General features: G+C 38.5%; 3 protein-coding genes across 3 annotated transcripts in view; 2 read left to right on the top strand and 1 right to left on the bottom strand.

Moving 5' to 3' along the window:
* Positions 1–2,498: 2,498 nt before the first annotated feature.
* Positions 2,499–4,963, bottom strand: rhov (ras homolog family member V). Its single transcript, XM_055186047.2, has 3 exons — positions 4,570–4,963; positions 4,398–4,456; positions 2,499–4,230 (listed from the first exon to the last, which is right to left on the bottom strand). Exons 1-3 carry the CDS (start codon positions 4,766–4,768, stop codon positions 3,784–3,786), a joined length of 705 nt encoding a protein of 234 aa, XP_055042022.1. The 5' UTR covers positions 4,769–4,963; the 3' UTR covers positions 2,499–3,783.
* A 508-nt stretch (positions 4,964–5,471) lies between these two features.
* vps18 (VPS18 core subunit of CORVET and HOPS complexes) lies at positions 5,472–11,270 on the top strand. Its single transcript, XM_055186046.2, has 5 exons — positions 5,472–5,882; positions 5,996–6,137; positions 6,804–6,895; positions 8,237–10,107; positions 10,199–11,270. Exons 1-5 carry the CDS (start codon positions 5,792–5,794, stop codon positions 10,925–10,927), a joined length of 2,925 nt encoding a protein of 974 aa, XP_055042021.1. The 5' UTR covers positions 5,472–5,791; the 3' UTR covers positions 10,928–11,270.
* Positions 11,271–11,811: 541 nt separating this feature from the next.
* Positions 11,812–12,617, top strand: part of ino80 (INO80 complex ATPase subunit) — a 54,213-nt gene continuing 53,407 nt past the window's right edge. The window contains exon 1 of the mRNA XM_055185542.2: positions 11,812–11,984. The gene's annotated coding sequence lies outside the window, so the exon portion shown is untranslated. The remainder of the gene's footprint in view (positions 11,985–12,617) is intronic.

Below are 12,617 nucleotides of genomic sequence, written 5' to 3'. Positions count from 1 at the left end.
CTGACACTTATAAAAAACCGTTTTGTATAGTACTGACAAGAACAAAGTTTAATAATAATAATCGAGTGCTCGTATCACGTTAAGAATAAATGAGAAAGCAATAGTAACGTTATACAAGTAGTTTTATTAACTTTAACTCGCGCCAAAACAATAACAACACAAAAGACACTAAATATGAATTAAAAAACAAGTAATAGTTTGATCATGACACCAAATACTGCTGATTTGATCTCATTTTGACGATCATAAACAAACAAGGCCAACATGAGAGCCGGGGTATCTCTGTCAGAAATGTAGCCCAGAGAGGGCGGTGGTCAGCGGGGCGAGTGAACACTGATGTCCGCTCATGCTTTGGTTCTCATTCGTACCGAATCTCACTAAGCAAACGTTCAAACAGGCGCTATCTTTACTAATCGACTGTAGATTTAAATATAATACATATACATTCTCGACTGAACTAATCTTAAAACTACACTTTGTGACCAAGAAACGGTAATATAAAGTAACGGCTTTTCCGTCTATTGAGTTGTTATGAGCTTCAAAGCAGCCGAAAGTTTTACCTGTCATTCTGGCCGCCCTCAAATCCGTGGCGGAAGAAGTAGTTCTCAAACAAAGAGGCTTTTAAAATAACTCCGTTGTTGTTTTCTAGTTTTCGTTTTTCAAACGTGTGCCGTCGAACTGTTGTATAAAAGCAATATCGCTCTCGGAGTCGTGTGATATAGCTCTATATCATCACGGCTGTGATTGCCTCCGGCACTCGGCCTGCGGCCTCGTGCCTCTGGCCTAATCACAGCCGTGATGATATAGAGCTATATCACACTCCTACTCGAGCGATATTGCTTAACTATATCATATATCATAGGTGCTTTACATGTGCTATATAGACGGTTTCAGCAGTAACAACATAAACAAGCTGCTGTCGTGGTTCGCACGTAACTTCCGGTAAACTCCGCTAGGAATAAATAACAACAAAGTTCTTTAAACGTAGTTTAAAACAACAGATAGATTACCTAGGAAACCAAAACATTTGTTATTTTCGACGAGGCATTTGTTCAAGAGATCAGTTTAGCAACTAGTCAGATCATTAAAAAAAAACGAAACCGGAAGTAAAGTTCGGATCCATACGTGTATCGCGTCAACGAACGTGCGTCCGATGAAACCGTCTATATCACTAAAATGGTTCCCCTATGATTTTATTTTGCTATTTAGTGTAGCTGTGGTTGCACGAAAACTTCTGTAAAAAAAACAGGAAAAATGTAAACAACTTTGCAGTTATAAACTGTGAAAAGTATGGTGGCATTGTTTTTCATTACAGCAAAGTTTTGTATATTTTACATTTCTTAATTATATTTTTATAGCAAAGCTATTTATACTTTACTGATCTAATTTGTGTATTTTCCTCAACTATATGTTAATGTAAATCTAATATACAGTTTAATACCATAACACAGGTCGTAAAACGGGCGGCCGCATGCTTAATCAAAGTTCATCACAAGTGGCCATAGATCTTTGCAAATACATGTAGAGATGGTTCACAGTGTCATTCACACAAATAGAAAACACCATGATGGTAACATATGTGGCATGAAAATAATGCTATAAACATTAGTTAATCAACACAAAACAAAGAAAAGAAATCATAGTTAATGTGAGGCAGACAGGGAATGTCCTTTTACTGTTTTCACCATACATTTTATGGTGACTTGTATTTTTGACTTAGGAAAGCCATAATTTTAATGATAATTTACGGTAAAATACATGTATAATCCCATTAAATATTTAAGAGATTTTTTACTATAAAATATATGGTAATTCATGCCATTTACTTGAAAGTTAATTTGACTTTATTTTACCGTAAAAATTAAATGTAATGTTTTGTTAAATATATTACAGTTTTTAACAACCAATTAATGTTTTTTTTACAGTAGCATTTTGACATTTCAGTTTCCCATGTTAAATTAGGAACACTTTTTGCCATTTTTAAAGTTTCATATATCTTTATAAGATACAATCAGAAATGTTGATCTTGGCTTTGAAACTTTGAAAAGACAATGACGCCATCCACTTCTCTTTACACTTCAAGGTGAATGACTTTCCCACATAAAGCAAAGCTATATCATCACCATGAGATCTCAGAGCACAGAAGTGTGAATTCATGTATTAATATACCTTCTGTACCCACCATGTCTCTGTTTGTTTCATTTACACCCTTTTAACATATTTGTAAGACCATTTACATGAAGTTCTCAGGCTCTTTAGAAGTGTATTCTGATCTCTAATATCGCTGTGTAAATAATTTTGTAGCTCATAGCATGTGCAAATAAAGTAATATTTGTTCTCATAACTACACAAGATCCAGCTAAGACATTTAATTACTAATTCAAAAGAAAATGTATGTCATCCCAAACAATTATCATTCAGTGTAATTAATTCCTTTCATATTGTAACATCAGCTTATTACATCATCACTTGTATTGAGAGTTCAGACAAAAGTGATATCTCTTTTTAAATCTTGTTCATTTATTTCATATATAAAAGGAACATTAGAAGATTATGTAAATGAACAAGTTTTATACATAACACTTAGCAGTGGGTTAAAATGATAAATCCAATGAATGTGAATCGTTACATTATAAAACAGCGCTGAAAGTGTATTACAAATATCTTGCCATTTAAAATGTATTTTAAGAAAATGCATAGAAACACTGTAGGGGATGCTGCATAAAAGTGCTGCTTGAATTTGATCGAAAGGCGAAACAAAAACAGTGAAGACGAACAGATAAAATGATTGAGCGTTACATCCTTCTTGCCTGGGGCATCAAAACAGAACAGTTAAAACTGTTAAAGCAAAACTGTTAAAAACAAACAGTATTAAAAAAAAAGATATCTTCCACAAGAAGCACATTTATAACAAAGACAGTGTTGTTTACTCTGTGATAAGTACACACTGTCTGTAATAGATCAATGAATTCTCCATTTAAGATAGATAAAAAAACGCATAACCTAACTCAACGAAATGGGCGGGTGTCTGTACTTTTTATCTCCCTGCTTTACAAATATGTTTGACTTTGCACACGATGCTTAAACCAACTTTGGAAGTCAGGAACAGGCCTAGCAAATTTCCCCCTGATGCAGGAAACCATTTTCACACAAACGTAATAATCCTATTTTACCATGTCAATTTGCAAGACAATCCTCAGCTGAGATTTATCAGATAAACAAGCTGCGACGCCACAAGCGTGATGTTGCATTTATGTGGTCACAATCACTTAAGATGGAGACAACTCGCACATCAGCTTTTAGTGTTGACCGTTGCATATAAAAGAGTTTGTCTGACTAAGTAGCACCCAAGACAAAGGAGATAAGACCGATACTCTGTCTTGTCTCCACTAACATCAGAGACATCTCCACATGAGCTCCTATAGAGCTTTGAATAGGCAGCTATCCAGCTCATGCAAATTCATCTCATTTACATATGGTGGGTACTTTTGGTGAACAATAAATGACTAAGGGAGTAGCTTTCTTAAACAATTCCCCAACATTGCCTTTGGTCTGTCAATCATCAAGTTGTTTTTCATATACAGCATATGAATTACACTAAATCATCCTTAATCCAAAGTGTTTGAGGCAAGACACAAATGTCACTCTGTTCCTCGGAAGTTCCCTACAGAGCAAACAACTCCACCCATAAACTAAATCAACCATCAAGCACTTCAATAAGAAAACGTCGGTCCAAAATAAATTAAGACATTACGTAAACAGTTCATATTTTGACCCACGGGGTCAGATGAAGCAGAAGAACTTCTTCCAGCTACATTTGGAAAAAGCTTTGGCGCGTCTGTCCGACAATCTCATTTTTTTGGTTTTCCTGGCCTTGTGTTTAATAGCTGCAAATATTGCTGCATCAAAGGCCTCCTTTAGGTTCTTTTGGGTCAGGGCCGAGCACTCCACGTACTCGGCGGCCCTGATCTTCTCAGCAAGGCTCCGTGCCCGTGAGCCTATCACAGGCTTGACCTTGTACCTGTCCAGGTCTATCAGAACGTTAACGTCCAACAGAAGGTCCGATTGTGTTCCGACCAAAATGATGGGAGAGGACGGGTTACACGCACGAATCTCTGGAATCCATTTTTTGGTGATGTTCTGGAATGACGTGGGATTAACCACGCTGAAGCAGAGCAGGAAGACATCCGTGTTTGCGTAAGACAATGATCTGAATTCATCAAATTCTTCCTGTAATTCAGACAAAGACTGATAAGAACTTCGAAAGTACAATGCTTTACTTCATTTTTTTCTCAAAATGTCACATTTCAAAAGTGTAACTTCTACATTTAATTAAATTAAGATCACTTTTATCATTTTACATGGACAACACAAATTAACAAAAGTTTTTACACTACCTGTCCAGCAGTATCCATCAGCTGAATCCGCACAGGTGTCCCATCCACCTGAACTTGTCCTAAATAAAAAAAGAAAGAAGTTAATTGTTGAGTAGCCTACTATCATAATCCACTTAATTTCCCTACTAAACTATAATCATCCAGAATGGGTTAAATTAAATCAGATGCTTACCTGAGAATACATCAAAAGCTGTCTGTTTGTAATCTGTTGGATATCCATTAGTGGTGTAGCTGACAATCATACTAGTTTTCCCAACAGCACCATCTCCAACCAGCATACAGCTGATGGTATGCTCCAGTACGTCCTCTTGCTCTAGGCACACAGACGGGACTCTTGACTCTTGGTAAAAGTAATCCATTTGAGGTGGCATGTCCAACAATTAAAGCCAAGAAGAAACTTCCTGAGGAAAACTTTTTAAACTCCACCGTATTTGCGTCTTTGTTAAGATTTTGAAGAGTCCGTCTTTGATGAGTGACTCATTACTTTTCCTAACTCACGAGCTGAATCTACTTTCTTTCTGAGCTTTGACGGGACCTGTGGCTTTTGAATCAGCTGGCGATAGATAGAGAGGCTCGATTTTGCATAGACACTCCCACAGGAGAGTTGTGGGGGGCGTGGCGAAATCATGTAACGCTGCGGCGAGATTCGAGTCCATCTTTTGATCGCGATACTCTGATGTAATAAATCGATCGGTCTGCGCAGAGCCGCATGACGTCGAACCTATAATCATTGGTTTGAACACAGTTGGGCCATTTTATTAGTTAATCCTTTTGTGTTTTATGTATTCAATGGAAAAGTTTATTCGTTTGGGTTGATTTAAAAATAAAAAATAAACTATTTAAAATAAAATACAATAAAACCCAACAGAAACAAAGTTTAAAAATTACTTTAAAGCAGGAAATAAAGCAGGATTCAAATGTATTTTATTAATATAAATATAATTTTATAATATATTTTTTATATATAAATGTATATGTAGGCTATAGTAAAAAAAAATCACTAGGGCTTATACTTAATCCTTACTTTACAGTGCCACTTGGTGGACATAAAAATAACTGTATTTGTAGTGTCTATTCATGATAGTCACATGATATTCATCAGCTGACCAAGTCCTGCATGCAACATTCTCGGATTCTTATTTTTCTGTCATTTTAGTTTATATAGTATCATTTAAGGCTGTTTATGAATTTGTTTTTGTTTTATATGCATTAGAGCTACGTTATAACGTACTAAAATAGCTTATGAGCAGGATACTTTGTTAGCTCTCATGCTAGCGTGTTTTATAGGTGGGAGTAGCCGGTAGAAATCTCAATACATCGTTACATGCAATGCAACCGAATCGATATTTGCTATTTATACCGTACGTATTGTAAATACTCTGGGATCATTTGCAATGGCGTCTATTCTTGATCAATATGAAGATTCACAGAACATACGTCAACACAGTCGCGTGTCAGCGGCTAACATCGGGATTACTCATTCAGGTACAAAAACATCGTGGCATTTCCTGATAACGTAGTGTTTTAGATACATTACAGCACTATATCGCTTAGCTTGGACGTAATTGTGGTTTTGACGTAAAGTTTGTCATTCATAGGGTTTGTGAATGTTAGGTTGGAGGAAGAGAAACCTATATTCAACAAACAGCGCATCGATTTCACACCTCCTGAAAGGATCAGCCACTTTTCAGTGTGCAACAACCAGTTATGCATGAGCCTCGGGAAAGACACCCTGCTGAGGTGAAGCTCTTATTTCATCCTTCTGTACTTAATCGACGCGTCTTCCTACTTAATAGGTTGATTGATAAGTTTTGCATTGATTAGGTTATGTGTCACGAGTGATTATTTGTATTTTAAATATGTTTGAATGCTGGTGAAATGACTAAGGAGCAAGGATGTGGACAGTTAAAGCCAATTTTCTTTCAAATGCATATTAATCTGCTGATCACACATAGTGTGATAACTTAATCTGATTTATTACACTTGGAAAAAAAAGACAATTACTAAATGAATGAAATGAAAAAAAGTGTAATAAAAAAATAGTTAAGCATTTATTACTATAGAAAACAGTACTATGATATTCCTATATTATAGGGGCAGTTTCCCGGACAGGGTTCAGATTAATTCAGGTTTTTTTAACCATATTAAATATTAAAGAATGCTACAGTATTTAATATAGCTTATTAATTCACTATAGTTAATACTGCAGAATACTATAGTATACATTAACTAATAAGTGTAGTAATTACTTTAATATACTACGCTACATTTTTACTAAAGTATAGTATTTTTTCCTATGGGTTAGGTGGTCCTCTTTTTGCCAGTTATTCCAATGACAATGTTGTGAATGATCCCATATGTTTATAGGAAAGTTACAGAATGTATAATACTTTTTTCTGTTTTCAGAATTGATCTGGGAAAACCTGATCAGCCAAATCAGATTGAACTGGGAAGAAAGGACGACAGCAGAGTGCACAAGCTTTTCCTGGATCCCACTGGTAATTACGTGCTGATGTTCACACCTTATTGTGTAAATGCATCCTGACCAAATTAGATGGCATTAGATACAATCAAGGGTCTGATTAGATTTCCCTCATAGCAGTTAAAGCAATACTCTAGCTATAATTGTAGAAAACGGCGATCAGGGAACAACTTCTGACATTAAACTCCAAGGGGTGCGTTCATCCTTCACAGAGGTGGTCCGCAGGCTTCAGGGGGTTGATGGAGGTCTTTTGTGGGCAATCGATGCGATTTTGTAAGAAAAATATCCATATTTTGAAATTAATAAACCATAATAACCATAGAAATGTATAAAGACTCACCCGCGCTGCTGGCCAATTTGGGTCATCTTACCACAGGGTGCTCGCTCACTCGTAGCATTGAGTTTTAATGGTGCAGGTACTTTTAAATGACCATAACTTGCTTAATTTTCTGCCAATTTTAAAACGGTTTGCTTTGTTCTTAACATAAAAAATGTACCTATGACACTGCATACTTATTCTATTTTTTTTCATGAAACATGTTAAAGCATCCAGTTTTTGTAAGAAACCAAACCGTTTGAAAATTGGTGGAAAATTGAGCAAGTTGTGGTCATTTGGAAGTGCCTTTACCCTTGGAGCTCAATGCTACGGGTGGGCGAGCTGCCTGTGGTAAGGTGACCACCAGGTGATGATGTTAGAGACTCCGCCGTAACACATCTAGCCTTTATACATATCTATGATAATAACTAGCATCCGGTAACAATGCCACCTTGTACTCAAACGACTGACGAGTCACTGCACAATGTACCCGTGGCAACCAGTGCTCACTAAAACTCTCATGAAGTCCAAGGTGGTATCGTTACCGGAAGCTAGTTATTATGGTTTATCAGCATACTTAAAATATGGATATTTTTCTTATAAATCTGTATCTGTTACCCATTGGAGCCATGTGGATTACCTCTGTGAAGGATGAACACACTTTTTTGAATCAAATGTCAGAAGTTATTTCCTGTTTTCTACCATAATAAAGCTTGCAGGAGCAAGGGCATTTACTAAAATAGCTCCAAATGTGTTTGTCTGAAAGATGATGGACATGTGTATCTCGGATTGCTTGAGGTTGAGTAAATCTTGGGGTAATTTTTAAACTTGGCTGGTGTATCCCTTTAACCAGCAATGGCAAATTCAAGAAGGCTATTCAGCCTTATTCAGATATGTTAAAATAAATGCACAGGCACAAGATTAAACGTACAAATGCAGTGCTTATTCATGTCGTGTTGTTGAAATGACATGCTCTTTAGCAACTTGTCTTTTTTAAATGTATGTTCACCCCTACTTTTTGCAATTCTTCAATTGTTGCAGGTTCACATCTAGTCATCAGTCTTACTACAAGTGAATGCGTATACCTAAACAGAAACACTCAGAAGGTTCGAAGTCTTGCTCGATGGAGAGGTCACCTGATAGAAAGTATAGGTTGGAACAAATTAATAGGTTCCGAGATCAACACGGGCCCGATTCTGGTTGGTACCAGCCAGGGCATTATCTTCGAAGCTGAGATCTCTGCCTCAGAGGGCAGTCTCTTCAATACCAACCCAGACCAGTACTTCAAACAGGTTCACTCTTTAGAGGAGGATGGTAAGCCTGCGCCAGTTTGTTGCCTTGAGGTGGAACGTGGCATGGAATCAAAGTACTTCATCGTTGCGACCACGCGGAAACGGCTGTTTCAATTCGTAGGAAAGTTGGCAGAGGGCTCTGAGCCGCAGGGGTTTAGCTCCATATTTGCTCAGAACCAGGATCTCTTACCCAGCTTCCAGGAGTTTCCTGTCAATATGGGCTACAGTGAGATCACTTTCTACACGTCGAAGCTTCGCAGTTGCCCCAAGACCTTCGCCTGGATGATGGGAAATGGGGTTTTGTACGGACAGCTAGACTTCGTACGGCCTGACTCGCTACTCAGTGACGTGCAGGTGTGGGAATACACGTCGGATATAGATTTAAACTTCATCAAGCCCATATCTATAGTACTCACCCAGTTTCATTTCCTGCTTTTGCTTCCTGACCGTGTGAGGGGTATCTGCACTTTAAATGGGCAGGTGGTGCACGAAGATGTGTTTCCAGAGAAATTTGGCTCACTGAAAAAGATGATCAAAGATCCCGTCACAGGGCTCGTGTGGATTTACACGGAAAAAGCCGTCTTTCGATACCACATTCAAAAAGAGGCACGAGATGTTTGGCAAATGTACATGAACATGAGTAAGTTTGATCTGGCTAAAGAGTACTGCAAGGACAGACCAGAATGTCTAGATATGGTACTGGCTAAGGAGGCGGAGCACTGCTTCCAAAATAAACGCTACCTGGAAAGCGCTAAGTGTTATGCACTCACTCAAAATTATTTTGAAGAGATTGCATTGAAGTTCATTGAGGCCAAGCAGGACGAGGCTTTAAAAGAGTTTCTGATTAAGAAGCTAACCAACCTGAAACCCAGTGAGAAGACTCAGATCACACTACTGGTGACCTGGCTGACCGAATTATATCTCAACCGACTCGGTCAGCTGGAGGCAGATGAGAGCAAACAACACATGTTTCAGGAAACCCGCGAAGAGTTTCGCTCTTTTCTTAAAAGCGGCAAACATAAAGAGTGCTTCTACAATAATCGCAATACTATATATGACCTGCTCGCTAGTCACGGTGACGTGGACAACATGGTCTATTTTTCTGTTATCATGCAGGACTATGAACGAGTTATATCTCATTACTGTCAGCATGATGACTATAGTGCAGCATTAGAAGTCCTTTCCAAGCACTGTGATGAACGGCTCTTCTACAAGTTCTCTCCGGTCCTTATGCAGCACATTCCCAAAAAGGTAGTAGATGCTTGGATTCAAATGGGACGGCGGTTGGATCCAAAGAATCTGATCCCAGCATTAGTAAACTACAGCCAGATGGGGAGTATGCAGCAGATCAACGAAACCATCCGTTACATGGAGTTCTGCGTGTATCAGATGGATGTCGAAGACGAGGCAATTCACAATTACTTACTCTCGCTTTACGCTAAACACAAGCCGGACTCTCTGTTATGGTACCTTGAACAAGCAGGAACGTGTGTCTCAGACATTCACTATGATTTGAAATATGCCTTGCGTCTTTGTTCTGAACATGGCTATCTTCAGGCCTGCGTGTTAGTTTACAAGATCATGGAGCTTTATGAAGAAGCGGTGGACCTTGCCCTACAGGTATTTAAGCTTAAAATTCCTATGAATTATACATTTTTTTATTTTATTTGGTTCTTGCATCTGAAAATGTTATGTTTGTTTAACCATTCAGGTGGATGTTGATTTGGCCAAGTCATGTGCTGACCTTCCAGAAGACGACGAGGAACTGAGGAAAAAGCTTTGGCTGAAGATTGCTCGCCATGTGGTCCAGGAAGAGAAGGATGTAAAGAAGGCCATGAATTGTCTGTCAAGTTGCAACCTGCTTAAGATCGAAGACATCTTGCCTTTCTTTCCAGACTTTGTTACAATAGACCACTTTAAGGAGGCAATTTGCAACTCTTTGGAGGAGTACAACCAGCACATCGAGGAGCTGAAACAACAAATGGAGGAGGCCACAGAAAGCGCCAAACGTATCCGTGAAGACATCCAGGAGATGAGGAACAAATACGCGGTGGTGGATTCGCAGGATAAATGTTCCACTTGTGATTTCCCCTTGCTCAATCGACCTTTCTATCTCTTCCTGTGCGGACACATGTTCCATTATGATTGTCTCCTTCAGGAAGTCATCCCTAACCTCGCTGCCGACAAGCAGAATAAACTGGAGGAGCTTCAGAAGAAGCTGGCGGCAACCACACAAACCACCAAATCAAGGCATAGGCCTAAAGAAGATGATACGGTCAGCCTAGGAAAGGGTCAGGGAAGCAGAGAGCAGCTCAAGTCAGATATCGATGACATCATAGCTAGTCAGTGTGTTTATTGTGGTGAGCTGATGATCAAATCCATTGATAAGCCTTTCATAGATCGAGCAAAGTTTGAACAAGAGATGTCTAGTTGGCTGTGAAAAAATTCATATGAAGGCTGTGAATGAACGCTTCTGCTTGTCTTTATGGAATACGTTGTACATATGCTGCAAATTTAACCAATTGTGCATTGTGAATCAATTGTAATATTTGCTGAGGTTTTACATGCTATATGCTAAATTAATGAGTATTAACATGATTCTTTAAAATGTATGCACAGATGACCTCGTATGGTTTTATTTATGTTTAACTTCCTTAGACCAGAGCCCGCCACAAAGTTTTGAAATGCACTTAACCGCATTTTTGTTGCATTGTAAAAGTTAAAGTGTGATATCTTTTTATTGTATGCTGAAGAAAAGAATAAATCATTGCTTGATAATATGACCTGACTTGGGTGTTGTGATATGTTTGAATGTTGTCCTAAAATGTACACTGATGTGGATTCATATAATGTCACTTCCTTGAGTAAAATAAATCTGATAAAATTGGTAAGAACATTTTTTTTTGTTATTCTGTCGATTTTAATGTTATTACTTAGTAATTGTAAATTATTTTTTATAAAAGCGAAACTAAACGAGTTCCGTGTATGTATGATCGTGCTGTTTATAAATATAACAAGACTTGCACGGAGATTCGCAATCACGCGATATTTCGAAATTACGTTCGGTAAGATTGACGTCATGTGAACTTCGGCAATCTTCGTTTTTTCCAGACGCGATCAATAGAATTCGGATAGCAATTATACAGTCATCCGACATCCTGCTTAATGTGTAATGACTCAAATGCACACTTTTAGTTTTCAAAAAATGAGACGGCACTTTTAATCTTGCTACAATTACCTTATAAAAACACGTCACCTTAATGCCTATATGATTAAATATTTCGTTCTATAATTGATTAGTACGCCTGTTCCCCACTCTGTCCTCGCCATGGCGCCGTGTCCCTGCTCTCTCAGTTACTGAAAGTGGCCGCCTCTCTGCTGCTGCCGACTCTATGCTCACGGTCTCTCTCCTTACTCACAACCGCCATTTTGGAGACAGAGAGCTGAGAGTCGGCTGCAGCAGAGGCAAAGCAAAAACGGCGGACACGGGGGATAAGGTGAGCTAGCGTTTATGAGGAACATGGTGGGGGAGCGATGGGGGAAGATGGCCGGGAGGGAGAAAGAATTAGAATATGGGAATCGGAGATATGGCCTGCTCGACTCCCTCAGTGCATAGACACGAGCGGAGATATGAGACGGGACGGTTGGTGCGTGACCTCACGTGGAAGAAGGCCACAAAATATAAATTTCGACAATTAACCTACGTTTCATTTGAGAAAGAGGTGGTGGCCTTAAAGAGACAGAGCCCATTTGAATTTTTTCAAAATTATCAAGTGGCGCTGTGTAAAGTTGAAATGATACTAATTCTATGCTAAAATCACCTATGCGTGTGTATCAGTTCAATAGCGGCTAGCTAAACTGCATAGCATTCAGTTTAAACTAATAAAACACAACAGATACAGTTATTGTTTAGTGGCCGTAGCTGAAGTTTACCTTATTATGATGACTACCCATTCTAATGAGATCTGTGTTGCTCAATAGCAACATACAGTAACCTTGGATTTAGATAAACAATCGGCACAGGCGCTTAGCCACAGCTAAACCTAGCTAGCTGCGCTAGCTATGCCAGATATGAAGCAGTCTGTCGCTAATATTTTGTTACAACAACCGTTGTGATGAATGCAATTTTA

Source organism: Misgurnus anguillicaudatus, chromosome 18 (assembly GCF_027580225.2).
Source record: "Misgurnus anguillicaudatus chromosome 18, ASM2758022v2, whole genome shotgun sequence".
NCBI classification, from domain to species: domain Eukaryota; kingdom Metazoa; phylum Chordata; class Actinopteri; order Cypriniformes; family Cobitidae; genus Misgurnus; species Misgurnus anguillicaudatus.
Note: the sequence above shows the minus strand (reverse complement) of the source record. Positions and strands in the feature narration are given on the sequence as shown.

What these genes read in the sequence shown, in the direction of transcription:
- vps18 (XM_055186046.2), top strand. Translation starts at nt 5,792, where the DNA reads ATGGCGTCTATTCTTGATCAATATGAAGATTCACAGAACATACGTCAA. An exon ending in GGGAAAGACACCCTGCTGAG is followed by an intron (nt 6,138 to 6,803) that starts GTGAAGCTCTTA and finishes TTCTGTTTTCAG; the next exon opens with AATTGATCTGGGAAAACCTG. An exon ending in CGGTGGACCTTGCCCTACAG is followed by an intron (nt 10,108 to 10,198) that starts GTATTTAAGCTT and finishes TTAACCATTCAG; the next exon opens with GTGGATGTTGATTTGGCCAA.
- rhov (XM_055186047.2), bottom strand. Translation starts at nt 4,768, where the DNA reads ATGCCACCTCAAATGGATTACTTTTACCAAGAGTCAAGAGTCCCGTCT. An exon ending in AGCTTTTGATGTATTCTCAG is followed by an intron (nt 4,457 to 4,569) that starts GTAAGCATCTGA and finishes TTTTTTATTTAG; the next exon opens with GACAAGTTCAGGTGGATGGG. An exon ending in TGATGGATACTGCTGGACAG is followed by an intron (nt 4,231 to 4,397) that starts GTAGTGTAAAAA and finishes TCTGAATTACAG; the next exon opens with GAAGAATTTGATGAATTCAG.